Genomic DNA, 16,068 nt, shown 5'->3' with positions numbered 1-16,068 from the left:
CACAGCCACCCAGGTTCCCTTCCCCTCACTGGGTGACATTCAGAAACAAAAATCATAATTAGTATATGTGATCTGCTGAATAAAGCACTATTCTGCAGAATGATGGGATAATGAAGTGGCAGGCAAGTGCTCATTCATCCCAGAAGTTTCCTCCACTGAGCTCAGGTTCTAAAATGGCTAGTTTGGTGTTTATTACTAAGACTTATGTTAGTGTTGTGCTCAAAGGCTATCAATAAAAGGAGCATTCTGTGGTACTTGCTCATGTAGTCACATCAAGGTAGATACATCCTCCTCAGGAAGAGTCCTTTGGACCGTCCTCAGACTCCATCCCCCTCAGACATATTTTAGAAAAGGGATTACATATTCTGTTTCCTCTACACTTTGCAGGCAAAATGTAATGCTCTTCAGGGCACCAAATTACTTTTCCATCCCTTGCAATGAGCTCTGAAGGAACTCAGTAAATCACCAACTCATTTTTGACCATCACAGAAGCATTCACTGTGGAGGAATGCCCAAAAGAAGAGCAAATCATAATTGCAAATTGCAGAAGCTGGGTTAAACCAGGCACTGCATTTGCCAAAAGCTTCTGGAGCAGGGCTTGGCTGGTCCCCAGAGAGGTCCACCAGCCCACGAGGTCTCCAAGGGCTGTGCCTTGTGCCCCACTCACCAGCTGGCTGGACGCGCTGTACTCGTTGGCTTCATTCAGGTGGCACTGGCCATCGTGGGGCTGCACCAGCCCCCCCAGCTTCCCATCCAGGGCTATGTGGGGCACATCATCCGTGGTGAAGACCAGCAGGTGAGATGCCTCCTTACGCCAGCCGATCTTCTCCTGGGAGAGAGCAAACCCTGTGAGACAGCAGCCTGCCCCTGCCAAGCCCAGCTTCACCCTCACCCCACACACGGTCCCAGCCACGTGCCTGGCCAGCAGCAGACCCGTTAGCATTAATTAGGGGAGTACCATGCTCCTGTCCACCCAGCCCTGGTACGAAAACAAAATGTCAGGAGCCCATCCAGCATTTCCCAGCATCTCCTTCCAACACACTTAATTTAAAAGGCACGAGGAGGTATGCGGACTGTCCACCAGACCTTCTCTACCCAGATCCAAGAGAAAGAATTTCAGCTGCTTTTATAGCCAAAGAAGACCTGCCAATTTCCTCCACACACATTTAATCTGACCTTGTTTCCTCAGCTCTGTGGAGCGGCCAACACAACAGCAAGAGCTGCAATATCCCAGCTCAGCACTTTCATTACTGCCCGCTCATAAAGGCTTTGAGCTGTGATGGACAAAGTGAGGTGCTTACCTGAGGGGAGTGGCTTTGGTGCAACCACACTCCTGCCCAGGCACTCTGTCCTGATCCCTGCTGCACACATCTCCTGGAAGCCATGGTGCCTCTGTTATTTCACTGTACATCTCGACACATGCCCCAGGCAGCTCCCTCCCCCTGCACCGCAGCCCAGGAGGGCCAGGGTACACACAGCCAGAGCAGAGCAGGGACCTTTGGCATTGGTGCTGGCACTAATTCCACACAACCACTCTGCACAGTGCTGCTCTGAGAAACCTCTGCCTCTTTAAAAACAGGGTAATGTCAAGACATTCTCTCCTGGTCCCTACAAAAGCACTGAGATGTCAAGCACAGCACATGAAGTGTCCTCTGACCCCTCCTTGGTCCCTCTGTGCAAGGAACAGACATTATCATTGTCCTTGCACAAAGAAAGATGCAAGGACAGATTTTTTGTTAAGTAAAGGGATAAGATCTAGATTACAAACATTTCCCTCCCATAGAGCTTCCCCAGGTTTCCAAGTGTTCATCAGCCAAGGAAGCAGCTCTGTGCCTGTAACAGCACACTGAAGCACTTTATTACAATGGAAGTGGAAGGAAACAGAGGTGCCCAAAGGAAATTTTTGCAAACCACTGCGCTGCAGCAAACCCCCTCAGTGGCTGCTCCTGCTGCCAGGTCACTGCCAGGCTGGGTAAGCAGGGAGATCCTGCCATGGCACAGACTGGAGGCAGAAAGTCCCATTGTCCAGAGTTTGGGCTGGCTACACTGACCACCTGCCAGCAAAGACACTGCCCCACACCTTCCCTGCCCACACACTTCCACATCCCACTCCCTCCAGACCCTGGCTCACAGTACCAGCACACAAATCCTTTGGGGAAGCACAAGAGAAAAGCTAGGTCACTGATGGGAACATGGTGCAGATGGAGATACCAAACTGCTCCAGAGTTACTCCTCAGCTTATTTAGCAGAACCCAAACTCTGCCCTGTTTACAGGAAGGTGCTGGCCCTTCCCATGGAAAACACTGGTGTGGGCAGGGCAGGAGGGCAGAGCAGGCAGAAGGGTGCAGAATCACGTGTGCCAGCACAATTTTCGCCTCCAAATGTGAGTCATAGCCCAAAGCCTGCTGGTTTTCCAATAATGTAACTCTTGCTTAATGGAAGCTATTCCAGAGTAGATTCCTTTTTCCTCCCCATTACAGAAGGCTTATTTTCTTTATTGACATTTTAAAAACCCCCACGATGTATATAAGGCCATAGGAAGAAATTTTTGGCAACACACATCCTTTACCATGCACCAGCACATTACAGCCCAGCTCAGGAAGCAATGAGGACTTTTTGCTCTGGGAAGCAGGATTCATTCCTCTGAAGTTACCCCACTGGACAAAAGGCTAAAACCTCATGCCAAAATGTAACTTCTTAAGAACTCAACCCAAAAGTGATTACAGCTCTAATAATATAAGAGGCAGTTTTCAGTCTACTCAGCCACCAGACAGAAGCCCATCCAATTCACTTTTCTTTGAGTATCCAAAGCTGATTTATTTTTAAATTATTAAGGCCAAGAAACTCCCAAAGAGATTAGAAGGATTAATCTGAGTTTCATTTCCTTAGAAATGTGCTGCTCACAAAGAAAAGGAGCTGCATTCAAGCAGCAATTACAGAGTCACTTCAGGGGTGCTGCTGCTGGTCACCTGCCAGCTAAGCCCACCTTTAAATCATGGGTTAAGAATTCCTTTGCAGACAAACTCTCCATGACTCTGACACAATTGCCCACATAAACAACATCAAAACTGCTGTGTCTGCTCAGTTCAGGAACTGACTCCCAAAAAGCAATGAGCACCCACAATCTCAGTGCCAAAATCCAGTCACTGAAAGTATGTGATGCCTCAGAGCATCAGACCAGGGTGCCTTGGGTGGGCTGGCCAAGCCAGTGTTGATCCCACACCAAAAAAAAAAGCTGTAGACCTACAAAAAAAGTCCCCGAAGGAGGCTGGCATGCCAAGGAGCATCTCACAGTGCCTCTGCCAGCGGCCTCAAGGCACTGGAAAATACAGCTCTGCAGCATGCAGTTTCCACTGAGAAACCCAGAGCAGCACTCCACTCTGCTTAAAGCAAATAACCAAGGAGAACTTCATTTATTTTTATTGGACTGCAATTGCTGAACAAGAAACCCTGCACTGATGCCTACCCCCTCATCTGGTTTTTGATCCTTATGGGATAAGAAGAATTTTTAAAGCAGGGGTGGGACTGGACTCAAACTAGTGCAACATATTTCCACAGGGCTTGGGCTGCTATGGATCCTGCCCCTACTCCTACAACCAGCTGCAGTTGCCTTCTGTACCCCAAAAAACGAGCTTCTCACTCCATACAGCTGACAGTGACTGGCAGAACTGCCACAGCTGCCTCAGCACAGCTCTCCAAATACTATTGAAAAAGCTGCAAAGCCTGTATTTCCATGCCTGAATAAATACCTACATTTATACTTTGGGCATTGAATAAAAGCCATTCAATTGCCAAGACTCAGTTGTCAAGAGCCCCCCTGGATTCATCAATTTGTCTAAAACCCCACCAGTTTTTCAGGTGCAGACCTTCTTGGAAGCAAGAAACAGATACAGGTGCAAGACAAGTATGCCTTAGGGATCAAAAGCCAAAACCTCCAAACCTCCTTCACTTGGTATTGCTCTGAAAGGCATTTCAATGTCTCCCTTGGCTATCTCCAACTACCAGTGTCTAGCAAGCACCAATCAAAACCATTCCAAAAGATGCTTTATTTTGCAATCTGGCATTATCTCCTCACTTCATCTTAGCATATAAGATCTGAAACTTACACATACCACCAAGCCATATGAGGCTTGCACTTAGAGAATGGCAAAAAACCAAAATACTGCAAATGGAAAATGTAATTATGGAAGGCTGATTAATATTCCTGGCATACTATTTTAGCATCAGAATAAAGGCTTATTGTCTCTGGCTCTTTCATTGCCTCGAGAATAACATTTACCATATCTTCATCTATCAGAAAGGAGCCAAACCCTGAGCCTGCTCCTTAGTCTGTATTAGCTGTACAAACTTTCCCCATTCCCTGGGTTGAAGACCAGGCCAAAACACTACTTGAGTGCTACAGAGCCCTTAGGCAGCTCATGCAGAAGAAATGCTTGCTATGCATTCCAGTGTAAAAACATCTAGTCAACACAGGAGGTATTGTTTCTGACACCTCAGAAGGGGAGAAGGCTTTGTTTAGACACCATGGCTTAGAGACAGTGAGGCTCTGCCATGCCATGACCAGCTCTCCCCTTGATGCTGAGCACAAAGTGCTTCGTGAGCAACACACTGCATGTCCCCGAGGCAGGGGACTTTCTAAGGTGATAACTACCCTGGAAAAAGCTGGAGCATGCCAGTGAGATGCAATGGGATACCACAGCAGTGGTGAGGAAATCCACCTCAGAAATCACCAAGGCACCCATATGCTGCTCTCCTTGCATGGGAGGGGGAATAGTTCCTGAGTTAACAGAAATTACTGACTGTTTCTGGGGTTTTCATTCCTATGATACTCCATTAGTCACTGCAGGATGAAAAACTCCATGCCAAGAACATCCTCATCAGTAAGCTGCACTTCACTGCCACCCCAGATGTCTGCAACCCTCACCCATCTCAGTGGTGTTGAGCCTCACCACAGCCCATAGCCAGTGACCAGCCGGGGCCTTTGCTTAGGGACCACAAGGGAAATTAAGCAATAAGTCCCCATTTTGACTATGGGACCAAACATCCTAATGGCAATCAGCTGCCTTGAAATTTTGCTTTTTTTAACTCTGGACAGACAGAATCTTTGCTGCTTATGGCTGTGATGCGAGGCAACTGCTCTGCCCAGAGCAAGGCACTGCCAATGCAGCATGAGTCACAGCACAACCAGTTCTCCTGCCTTGCACACCAGGCCCTTCCTTCCCCACACCAAGCTCCAGTAATTAAGTAACTGCTGTGGCTGCAGAAATTTGCTGTCATGACCTGCCACATCATGCCAACAGTCATGCATGTGCACTTGCTCACCTTTGCTCAGCCTTCCTTCAGGGTGCTCATTCCTGAATTTAGATGGTTACCATCATCTAAATTAATCTTCTAAATTTAGAAGAGACCAGGCTGTCCATTCAAGAAGGACAGTTAAAGCTTTTGGTCCTTACCAACAGTCTGAGACTGCCACAAATACAGAGGAAATATCTTGCAGGTCTCCTGCCTTCCACCAACACTTAGAAATGAGCCCTTGTGATACACACTGAAGCACTGCTGCACCATAGGGAAATATTTGCCTGTTTTTGCAGTAACATCATGGAAGAGAGTGCAAAAACCCACATGGTGAATGGCACAACTGAGTCACCATGCTCAGCCATTCCTGCTCTAACCATGGGAGCCACCTCTCCAAATCTGAAAAGCACTTTATATCCAGACAGTTACTGGGAGCAGCACTGTAGCTGTGCCAACAACAATATCCGTGGGAAGATGCTCCAATGGGACAGGCTCAGTCCTGCCAGGAGCATGAAACACAAAGAAGCCAACCCAGGCAAGGAAAGATCAGGTTTCCCACTTGCCTGCATCCCATCACTCCCACAGACCATGCCTATCTCCCAGCTCCCATTCAGACCCAGAAGAAAACATGCCCAGCCAAAAGGACTAAGCAAAGCTGAAGCAAACACAAAGCAAATTGCAGCAATAGGAGAAAAAGTAAATAGAACCATTCCTGATGAGCAGGGAAGCTCTGCCTCATTTCAGAGCGGAGCAAACACTTTCATTCATGACAAAGGGATATGGAGCAACCCAAGTACTTGTTCCAAAAAGATCTTCAAGCAAGCATCTCCAAAAACCCTAAGGATATGGCTAACATGGCACCAAGCTAATGAACTCTGCTCCAATTCTGCTGACAAAGAGGGAGAGAAAGCTATCAGCACCCAGAGCTGAGATCATCCCCCCACAGACAGAGGGAAAGTATGAGCAGTAGGAACCAGCTCCAGCCCTTAATATGGGTCTAGTGCTGCAAGATGTGTTTGACACACCCTTGAAAGCCACACTGAGCTGATGTGCAGTACTGCACATCAGTATGTGACTCCAGAAGGATTCTCTCCCAGGCACTCAGCACCAAAGGTCTAACTGTGTAATGAAATCTCAGCCCTAAATTTGCTTCTGCAAAATCTTCAATCTTTCCCTTTAAACTAGACAAAGAATTAACCCTTTTTCCTTTGCCTATTTATCTATGGAAACACATAAAAACAAAAGCCTCTATTTTTAAAAGCATTTTTCAGTTTCTCCAAGAAAAATTTAGTAGTTACTTCCAAGAAATGGCAAACTGAGCTTTGCCTTGGTTTTAGAACAGAGCAGAAGAAACCTCCAGAAATCAGAACAACTCACCTTGCACACAGCAGCCTGCAGAATGGCATCGAAGCCACCCTCTGGAGCATCTCTGTTGCGGGAAACCTTCTGCTTCTGCACTTCTTCGTTGAAACGGTCGACTTTATCCGTCAGGGACAGGAGGTGGCGGAAGCCAAAGGATGGGACACAGCTGGGGAACAGCTTATAACTGTGGGAAGAACAGAGGAGTGCTCAGCTGGGAGGAACCACACCCGCAGCCAAGAACTGCAGAAGCTCTCAGCTCTACCAGGTTGGTCTCTGAGATTTTGTTCAGAGGGTTGGAATACTTTCGCAGTGCTTCGTGTTTTGGACACTTCAACTTCTGGCTATTTCTTTACAAAACCCTGCAGTAGAATCAATTTTTTTTCCCCTCTCAGGGGCTTTCAGAAGCTGAAGTTTCCAGAAATCCCACCAGGACTGAACATCTCTCTCCATGTACCATGTGAGTGGAGACACTGAGCACCAGCCCACCACCCTTGGCCATCCTGCTCTGCAGTTTCAGCACTCATAAAGTGGTTTTCACTGGGAATCTGCAGCCAGGGATGTGACCCAGTGATAGGGAGGCTGGATTTTGGCAGATCCACCCTCCCCAGCAGCCCAGGAGGGCCATGGGAGCCATATTGCACACCTCCAGTGAGTGTGGGCTGGTGTCAAAGGGCAGGAGCATCACTGCTGAGAGCTACCTTTCCCCTCTTCTGCAGTATAGATTTTCACTGTGTCATCCAGTTTTCTTGCCAGTATGAGCCACCCTACACCTACAGCACATCACCAGGCACCTGGCAATTGCCCAGTATGAGATGGAGCAATAACCAACACCAGCTCAAGCTTCCTCCCACTCTGCCTGCAAGCTGGTGAGCAAACACCATCTCTGCTTCCCAGGGCACCACTGGAGCAGAAAGGTAGGAGGGGCACCCTAAGGCAGAGAAATGTCTTGGCAGGCTACCAGGAAACGTTTTTTTTTTCCATACAAAACCATGAGAAGGCAGTTTTGGTGCTTACTTGGAGAACTCAACAGAGCAGCTCCTGTGGCATAGGAAATCAGTGAGTGTGTGCAGGAGAGAGGCATGGGAAGGGTTAAGATGAAATGTGTTTAAATAGGAGTTGGCCTTGCACTAATTCATTCTTATCTTTAAACATATAACCCAGAGTACAATTAAAAGCTTTTGTTGACACATGACCCACTATGGATAAGTTACAAGAGGCATTTTACTCAAAGGAGTATTTAAAATTTACCATCACTGAGAACTCAAATTCCTCACAAGGGACCCCCAAAGCAGGGATTTCCATAAACACACACCCACCCCTCACAAAGTGTGGGGCAGGTCTTATTGCCCTGGGCTTGACTGGCAATTAGAGCCATCCCTTTTGATCCGTGATCCACGTCCAGACTTGCATTGCGCTCACACCCAGGGCAAGGCAAGGAATCTGCCATGTCTGAAACCTCTGCACTGCAGGGTCTCAGCAAGCTGCCCTGGGCCCAGAAGGATGCTGAGTCAGGAGCAGAGGTGATGAAGGAGACAAGGGAAACAGGGCTGCACCCAAACCAAACCTACAAGTCCGTCACCACCACAAGGAAGAGGAGGGGAGAGCCTGGACTAGGGGCAAAAAGCACCCACTGCAGCTCGAGTTTACTTGCAGCTTTTCTTACATGCTGAATGGATTGATTTGATACCCGAAATAGCTGCAAACAAAACCATACCTGACAACCCACCTCGCTGCACCAGGGACACGTGGCAGCAGCCAGAGCCCCCACACGGAGCAGCCTGGGGAAGGAGATTCCACCAGAGAGCAGGGAGCCAGCACCCCTGGTCTGATTCCACCAGAGAGCAGGGAGCCAGCACCCCTGGTCTGAACGGAGACACACGACAACTGAAAGGGAGCACCTACCAGATGAACTGCTGTGGACAATCCTTCCTAAATGCTTTCCCAAGACCAGGCTGGCTTAAAGTAACCAAGAGAAAGAAAAGCAACCACCAGGGTAAAGCCAAAGGAACACACAGCCTGATCATGGTGGGAAAGCTGAGGTAACAGCTCTGATGTTCTTGATAAAAGGTCATTGGAGGTTTCAGGTACACCTTTGTTGCTGAGCTGTCCACTTCCATCCTATCCTCCTTTTGCACCCATCTCTTCCTGCACGTTTCACTCTGTTTCACTCAGCAAAAGCCATGTCATTCCAATTGAATCACACACCAGCCAAACAAAATTTCCAAGATTTCTCCAGCTGGAACCTGTCCCCAGACTGAGGGCAGGTGTCAGAGACTGAGGATGACAGAGATGACAGGATCCCTCAGAGGCTATGCCAAATTTCTGGGAGAAGCACTGTGAAGATTGTGGTGTGCAATGCCATCATGGCAGAGATGCCTTCCTGGCTCAGTGTGGTCACTTTTGCCTCATGATTAAAGCAAGAGTTTTCAGTGTTAAAATCCATTTGACTTTTCACTCTGGACAGAACTGGTGAAAAGCAAATAGAGATAATATTTGTTTGGTCAACAAGCAATGTGCAGTGAGATGCCAATGCTTGGTCAGTGCCAATAGCTGGCCTAGAAACTCACAGCTGATGCAAGCTGTCTTTATCTGCCACTCAGAGCATGCACAGAGCTTGGCATCCATGCATGAGGTGACCTTACCATGCAAGTATCCACAAATGGCTCAAATGAAAGGGTTCTCCTCACTGTCCTTATGTGACTAGGAAGCACCCACTGATGGATGAGGTGAAGATGGGGACTACAAAGGTGACAGTGGTGACACTCTCCCAGGAGGGCACTTGCTGCTGTATCCATCCTTCAATGCCAACACCCAAACCCATCTGAGCCTGGACACCCTTCCCTACATCCAATTTCGCTCTGGCATAATCCTCAATTCAATGGACTTGATCCCAATTCTGGTTAAAAGGCAAACAAAAAGACTCTTGTAAAGACACAAGCGAAAATAAAGGAAATAAAGGGATGAAGGCTCTGATATCACCACAGAGTAAACCACACCATTTGTGCCTTTTGTAACTGCCGGTTTGCTTTCCTTCCACAGCAATAAAGATGAAAAAAACCTGCCTCTGCCTTAAAAACACTATAAAAATTCATTAATCAGCACTATAGGCCATCGAAAAATCTCAGTTCCTCCAAACACTTTTGTTAAGAAGCAGTTACATTGCCTTGGTCTCCTTATCTGTAAAATGCAGACAAAAAGCTTAATTGATTTACTCAACGCCAAACTATGACTCAGAACTAGGATCAGAAATCAGGAATTTCTGGCTTTGACTCCTTTTCCTTAAAGGCTGTAAAAAAAGCCTGTTATGTCTGCATCCTTTTCAGGTACTTAAAAATAGCTTCAGGCTTCCTGGTACAACAGTTTCCCATGTCTAGATGCTGAGATCTCCCAACAGCCACAGCTAAATTAGAAGCTGTCCTAGTCTGAACTGCTCAAGTATCACAGTAACAGTCAGGCTCATCATCATTCCCAAAAGCCAGGGCTGAAGCGTGGTTCATTATTTAAAGCAAAAAGGCACACGCAGACTGCAGCCAGGCTCTGTGCAAACACAGGCCTTGCCCCTCCAGGGTGCAGCCAGCACTTACCCAATGCAGGGATTGTTCTGGTATCTTGGCGCTGTGTAGGAGAAAGGAGAAATGTTTTTGTCCACAAAAGAGCCAAAGCCCAGACGGAAATTGCTCGTGAGCTTTCGCATCTCTTCAGCCAGCTTGGTGCCCAGGTTGCGGATATTATCCAGGTCGTCGTTCATGGACAGGGACAGATCCATCAGGTAGTAGAGGTCCACGGGGTAATCCTCCACCTGCCGCACCTGGACTCGGAACGAGGTCCGGTCACCTGCACACACAAAGGTTGGGCACGGTGAGCAGGGAACTCCCAGCACACATTAAAATCCAGATCACACTATTTTTTCCCCCTGCAGAGCAGACAGATCACTTTTCGAAAGAAGAGGGTGAGGGCAATAGGCTTTTCTAAATACATCCCTTAGGAGACTAACAGGAAAACGGGTATTGACTTTGGGTCCTCTTAAGTTATGTAGCATACTGGCTGGCAAGAAAAAGACATGGAGTTCATGTCTCTATTTTAGCTCTTTGGAGGTATCAGAGAAGGATTTTCCATCTCATCTGAGAGAACAGCTAAGGGAGGGACATATGAAAAGCACTGTTGCCCAGTGTGCAGTCCAGGGATGTTTTCTTAGAAAACAGGAAAGGAAAACAGAGTGAACCTTAAATGGGTATTTCTTGGACTACTACAACAGGGACCCTGCTCACACTTACTTGAGTACATCCTCAAAGAAAACCAGGAGCAGTCCAAGAAGCCCTGCACAAAAGAGAGAAGGAGGTGGAGCAGGAGAAGGAAGAGGATCAGAAAAAAATCGCATGAAGTGAATGCAAGATGTCCTCTGAGTTGTGCAGGGAAGCCAAGGTGAAGCAGACACAGAATAAACGCCTTTGAAAAGGAGCTCCCCCCAAAAATAGAGCAGGAGAAATCAGGGCAAAAGGGAAATGAAAAAGAAAGTTGTTAGAGTCACCCAGGGAAGCCCTGAGGCAGAGGTGAAACTTCCTGAAGTGACAAACACAAGGGAAGGAGCTGACAGGGCTGAGTCAGAGGTTGTGCAGATGTGAAGAGAAGCAGAGAAAAGCCTGACCCTGACCTTCTCCTTTGCCACACTGGTTTCAGTAGAGATACCTTCTGGAAGGACTGCTAGGGAAGGCCACCACAGGCAGCACCTTCGCTCAGAAAAGCTGAGGTTGCTTCAAAGTGAACTCAACACACAAGATGGACCTTGGTGGAGCCAGACAGCAGATGGCAAAAGATTGCCTCTCACTTTGCTGAGGGGTCTAAACAAAGCCTCAAATCACAGCCTCACAAGGCAGGCTGGTTTGGAGATCCCATGTTCCCAGCTTCCGCCTTAGCCCCTTTCCCAGTTCACTGGGGTGTCTGCTCTACGGAATTGGATCCTTTCAAAACCAAGCTCCCAGTTCTGCCCTTCATGGGCAAGGCTGAACTTGGGGCAGTGGCAGGTTCTGCAGAACACTTGTGGCTTCCCCTCTTCTTCTCCAGAAACACAATTCACATTTTTTAGTATTGTGAAAACATTTCCCTAACCACTTTATTGTTCTCCTCCTTGTGCACAGCAGCACAGCTGTTCCTACTTACTTCCAGCCCAACAGCAGCAACAGCATCCCAAAACTGCCATGCTGGCAATGCACAGCACAAGGGGCTCTGCAGCCTGGCTGCTACAGCCCTGCCTGGCACCTGGGGTCAGGCTACACCAAGCCAGAGTTCCCTAAACAACACTCTCCTTCTTCAGCATTTCCCTGCAATCTGCTGCAGCCCCACCTGGAAAAGGCAGGGCTGCAAGAGGCACCATGTGCAAACATGCACATGTAGAGGTAGTGCCTCGCTGTAGGAAGCAAGAAGCTCATGCCTTAAATATTCCTCCTTACTCTCCCCAGCTTTCTGGTCGAGCAGGACAGGGCACAGGGCTGGGATGTGGAGTGCAGCAAGTGCTCCAGGTAGACCTCACATTATACCTGGCATGCATTTGGGGGGAACAAAGAAGAACATAACTCATGTAGAACAAAAACTGTTAGCACTGATTGCAGGGTAAAAGACTGTGATTGCAAGCTTGACTTTAATTCAGTACTGCAAAAATGTGTTTAAATCTGGGAAAATTCTTTCCCATGCCCATATTTTTCATTCCTACATGTTTTTCCCACTGGAAAAGGGGATGTGTCCTCTGTATTTTGCAATGCTTTAATTTCCAAAACACTGTTCTTCCTGCCAGAAAGGGTATTTGGGATGCTGTGATCAAACGTGCTTCTCTTAATAGTTACGGATTTATTAGTCCCCAAGAAGCACCAAAACCAACAGAATCCTGTGGCTGGTTCTTCTTTCATTCCTAACTGCACAAACCAATTATATCAGAGAAAATATCACTAATGTATGTAGATGTAAGTGCAAAAGAATTTATTATTCTCTGTGGACAGTATTACTCTCACACTTCTAGGGATAATCCAGCCCCCTCCTTCCTCACATACTGTTGCCACCATCCTCTCCTTAGGACTTTTACTGAAAAGTTTTAAACTCAGAGCTTAATTCAGAAATTTTTCTTGGATAGCATCATGCAGAAGCAGTGCATAAATTGGAAAAATTGATTTTGATCAATTTAAGAACATAAACTCAACAATCATGCTTATCCAGCTTACTCCTGCTTGGTGAGGCTTATGGCTTGATGAGCAACACAGCTGCATCTATTCATTTTTTAAGTCAGTTTACACTATATTTCTTTTAACTAGGATACACTGCTATACAGCTGGGCTTAAGATTAAAAAGCAATATTATAAAAACTAATGCTCAATCCAAAAGCTGCCGTGTAAGGATATGAATTTAAGGCCTTTGGAGTTTAGCCGAGGACACAGATTTGGGGATGTGACTTCTGCCACAGGATGATGAGATCAAACTGCATGGGTGGGAACAGCAAACAATTGACAATCCACTCCCTTCTGCTTCTGCTTAGTGGTCCAAGAATAAAAGATCGCCATTGCCACAGGCTGTCTCCTGAATTCGTCTTTGAAATAGTACACCCCTCATGCCCAAAATTAAATCAACATTATCTCCTTTTTGTCTTGGGTTCACAGGGTGAAACCTGTTTTCCCAAGCTCAAGGATTAATGGACAATTTAAACTGGGCCTGCTAATGCAAGGGTTTAGGAAGTCATCAGCTTGAAGGTGAAGCGTTGCCCAACATCAAAAAAGAGAAGAAAAATGGGAATACTATGACAAACATCTAGGTTAGTCCCTCCTCCTGCAATGACTGTGATGCTCTGCAAAGAGGACAGGGAGAGGAGTTCACTGCCTCCAAGTGGGAATTACTGCAGGGGTCCTCAGGGTGATCCCTGCAGCTCAGCCCAGACCTGGAGGGCTTCTCCATCACGAAGAACTGAGGATGGCCATGAGTGTGGTCCCCACAAGGGTGGGCAGAAGCAGCACACCAGGCCTGTGCAGCCCAAGGCTTCCATGAGCCCAGATCCCAGGAGGCCACCAGGAGATGGGTGTCCACACCCTGTCACTGACTGGAGCAGCAGACACTGCATGGGCAAAACTGTTGGGGACTGGGAAAGCAGAATTTGCTGAGCACAGGGCACTGTGCGTGGGATAGATGTACAGGAGATGAGATGTGGAAGCTGAGCCAGCCCTTTCTGTCAGGAGTTGCCTCAAGAAACAGCAGGAATTACAACTCCCTTTTGCTCCCTTTTTTAGTATAATATTCAGTGGCAGAAGCCATGCATCCAGACGTATGTACAGTGGTCATTGCTCTCAGGTATCTGATTTTAAGGTTTTGAAGCAATTTTTTTTAGATTTGAGGGTCTGACCAATGACAGCTGATGAAGTTAATTGAAAAACATGACAACTTCTAACTTACACTAAAACAAAAACTCCTGTAGCAACTGGTAGCCTCAGGGAGAGTACTGATAGCATAAGCACCAGCTCAAACCCCCATTTTTCTTGGGCAAAACACCGGTATTTCTCTTTCCTGTATGCTTGTGAGAGCTGTCACAAAACTGTAAGCCTTAGAAACCCACACCAATCACTTAAAATGAATCAAGCTTTTATATTTGCTTCTTATCTTTGCAATAAAGAGCTTTCTTCCCTCTTCAGAAATGTCAGCTGCCAAATTTTTGCAAGAATTCTAAACCCACATTAAAGCCTCCCCCCACCATGCAAAAACTTTTCATAACAAGCATGCTTGCATAGCTCAGATGAGCTGTTCTCATCTAATTTTTAATTAAAAGGAAGAGATTGAAGAAAAGTAATGGCTCAGGAGAATGAAAGAGGGACCTGGCTACAGTCCAAGGCCCGAGTCACAAGTTCAAATCTCCATCTTCTGCCTTAGCTCTTTTGCATACCGACAGAAAACAGATATGTGGGTTTGTTTCCAATTTATAGAAGGAGCTGTCTCAGTTTAGAGTCATTCCCTGTCAGCTTAATGGAGGAACCAAAGTTCTTTTAACTCCTTCCACACAGTGATTCCATTCTGAAGCTGAGCAGGTTCCTCCTAAACACGTGCAGGTGTAAAGACCATTACTGGCAGCAGGTGTGGGTGGGCTTTGACTGACTTTGCCCAACAGCAGTGCCCTCTCATGAAGGACACAGCCCCCAGCCCCAAACCTGTTTGTGACTCGCCACCAAAGTTCAAAGGTATGGAAGGGGCCAGCTTTAATCACCTGCTTTAGTGGGTTGCAAGGCCACAAGCTACAACGTGCTCTTGGCACGTCCTGGCCACCCTTTCTCCCTCCCACCACAGCCCACAGAGCCACTGGGGACTCACCAGGACGAAGATTCAAGGCGACCTTCTGGGGTGTGATCTGCGTGACGTCCAGGTGGCTCTGGCCAGAGCCCTTGCTGCTCAGAGGGATGTTCCTCAGCACGCTGATGCTGCTGCTGGGGCTCTCGATGGCGCCGGCACAGCCGTTGGCAACCAGGTTCTGCAGGAAGTCGCACCGGGACGTGATGGACTTTGTGCTGCTGAAATCCTGAGGGGTGAAGAAGGGACAAAAAGGAAGTGAAGGGGAATGCATCAATCCCACAGCAGGGGCTTTGTTTTGACATGCTGGTATTAACAGCTAGGCGATGCAAGAAGCCGGTGTCCTTTGTGATGACTGTGTTTGGAAGGAGCCTGCACCAAGCCTTAAGCCTTTCAAAAGGATCAACCAAAAAAGGAAGTTCTGTGAGGATTTGAACACTGAATTTGCTCACAGAGCACTGAAACAGAAACCTAAGCCTGTGTTTTCAGCCCAGCCACAGCAGCACCTGTTCCCAGCCCTGACCACAGGAGAGTAAGGCAAAGCACTTGGTTTGCTGCGGGGACAGCCCATTGCCATCCCTATAATTTTATGCACATGCTTGGTCTCAAAGGAGCTTTGCAAAAGACAGAAGAAAGGACAAGGAAGTGGCACTGAGGGAAGCAGAACAAACCCACCAACCAGAGAGAGCCAAGTAAAGATGTGAAGCTGAAGACAGGCTGGGTGGCTCCCTCTTCCCTGGGACACTGCACATCCCCACACAAGCACTGCATGGAGAGTAAGGGAGGTGGGAGGAACATCACAAGAGCAGGTGAAAATGCAGACTGTGCCCACCACAGACAGTCAGGCACAGGCAGCAAGGTGCAGGCAGAGTCCCACTTCCAAAGGATGGCCAGGAGTCTCCCAACACCCATCCCAGAGCTCCAGCCCTTGCTGAGAGCCCCATGTGTGGTGCACAAAGCAGCCTTGTGCAGGGCAGCGCTCAGGAACAGCCAGGAACACAATGCACCCTTTTGCAAGAGCCTGTTTGTTAGAATGCCTTTTTTTTTTAATCTCCAAAAGTGCCAAAGGGAAAAAGTCACATGCCCAAAACTCATTTTCAACTG

General features: G+C 47.5%; 1 protein-coding gene across 1 annotated transcript in view; it reads right to left on the bottom strand.

Moving 5' to 3' along the window:
• Positions 1-16,068, bottom strand: part of ITGB5 (integrin subunit beta 5) — a 58,036-nt gene that overhangs the window by 31,979 nt on the left and 9,989 nt on the right. The window contains exons 3-6 of the mRNA XM_021526045.2: positions 14,989-15,193; positions 10,242-10,491; positions 6,673-6,841; positions 668-829 (exon numbers count right to left, since the gene is read on the bottom strand). Coding sequence (XP_021381720.2) covers positions 668-829; positions 6,673-6,841; positions 10,242-10,491; positions 14,989-15,193 — 786 coding nt within the window. The remainder of the gene's footprint in view (positions 1-667; positions 830-6,672; positions 6,842-10,241; positions 10,492-14,988; positions 15,194-16,068) is intronic.

The sequence above is a fragment of the Lonchura striata genome, chromosome 8, assembly GCF_046129695.1.
Source record: "Lonchura striata isolate bLonStr1 chromosome 8, bLonStr1.mat, whole genome shotgun sequence".
NCBI lineage: Eukaryota > Metazoa > Chordata > Aves > Passeriformes > Estrildidae > Lonchura > Lonchura striata.
Note: the sequence above shows the minus strand (reverse complement) of the source record. Positions and strands in the feature narration are given on the sequence as shown.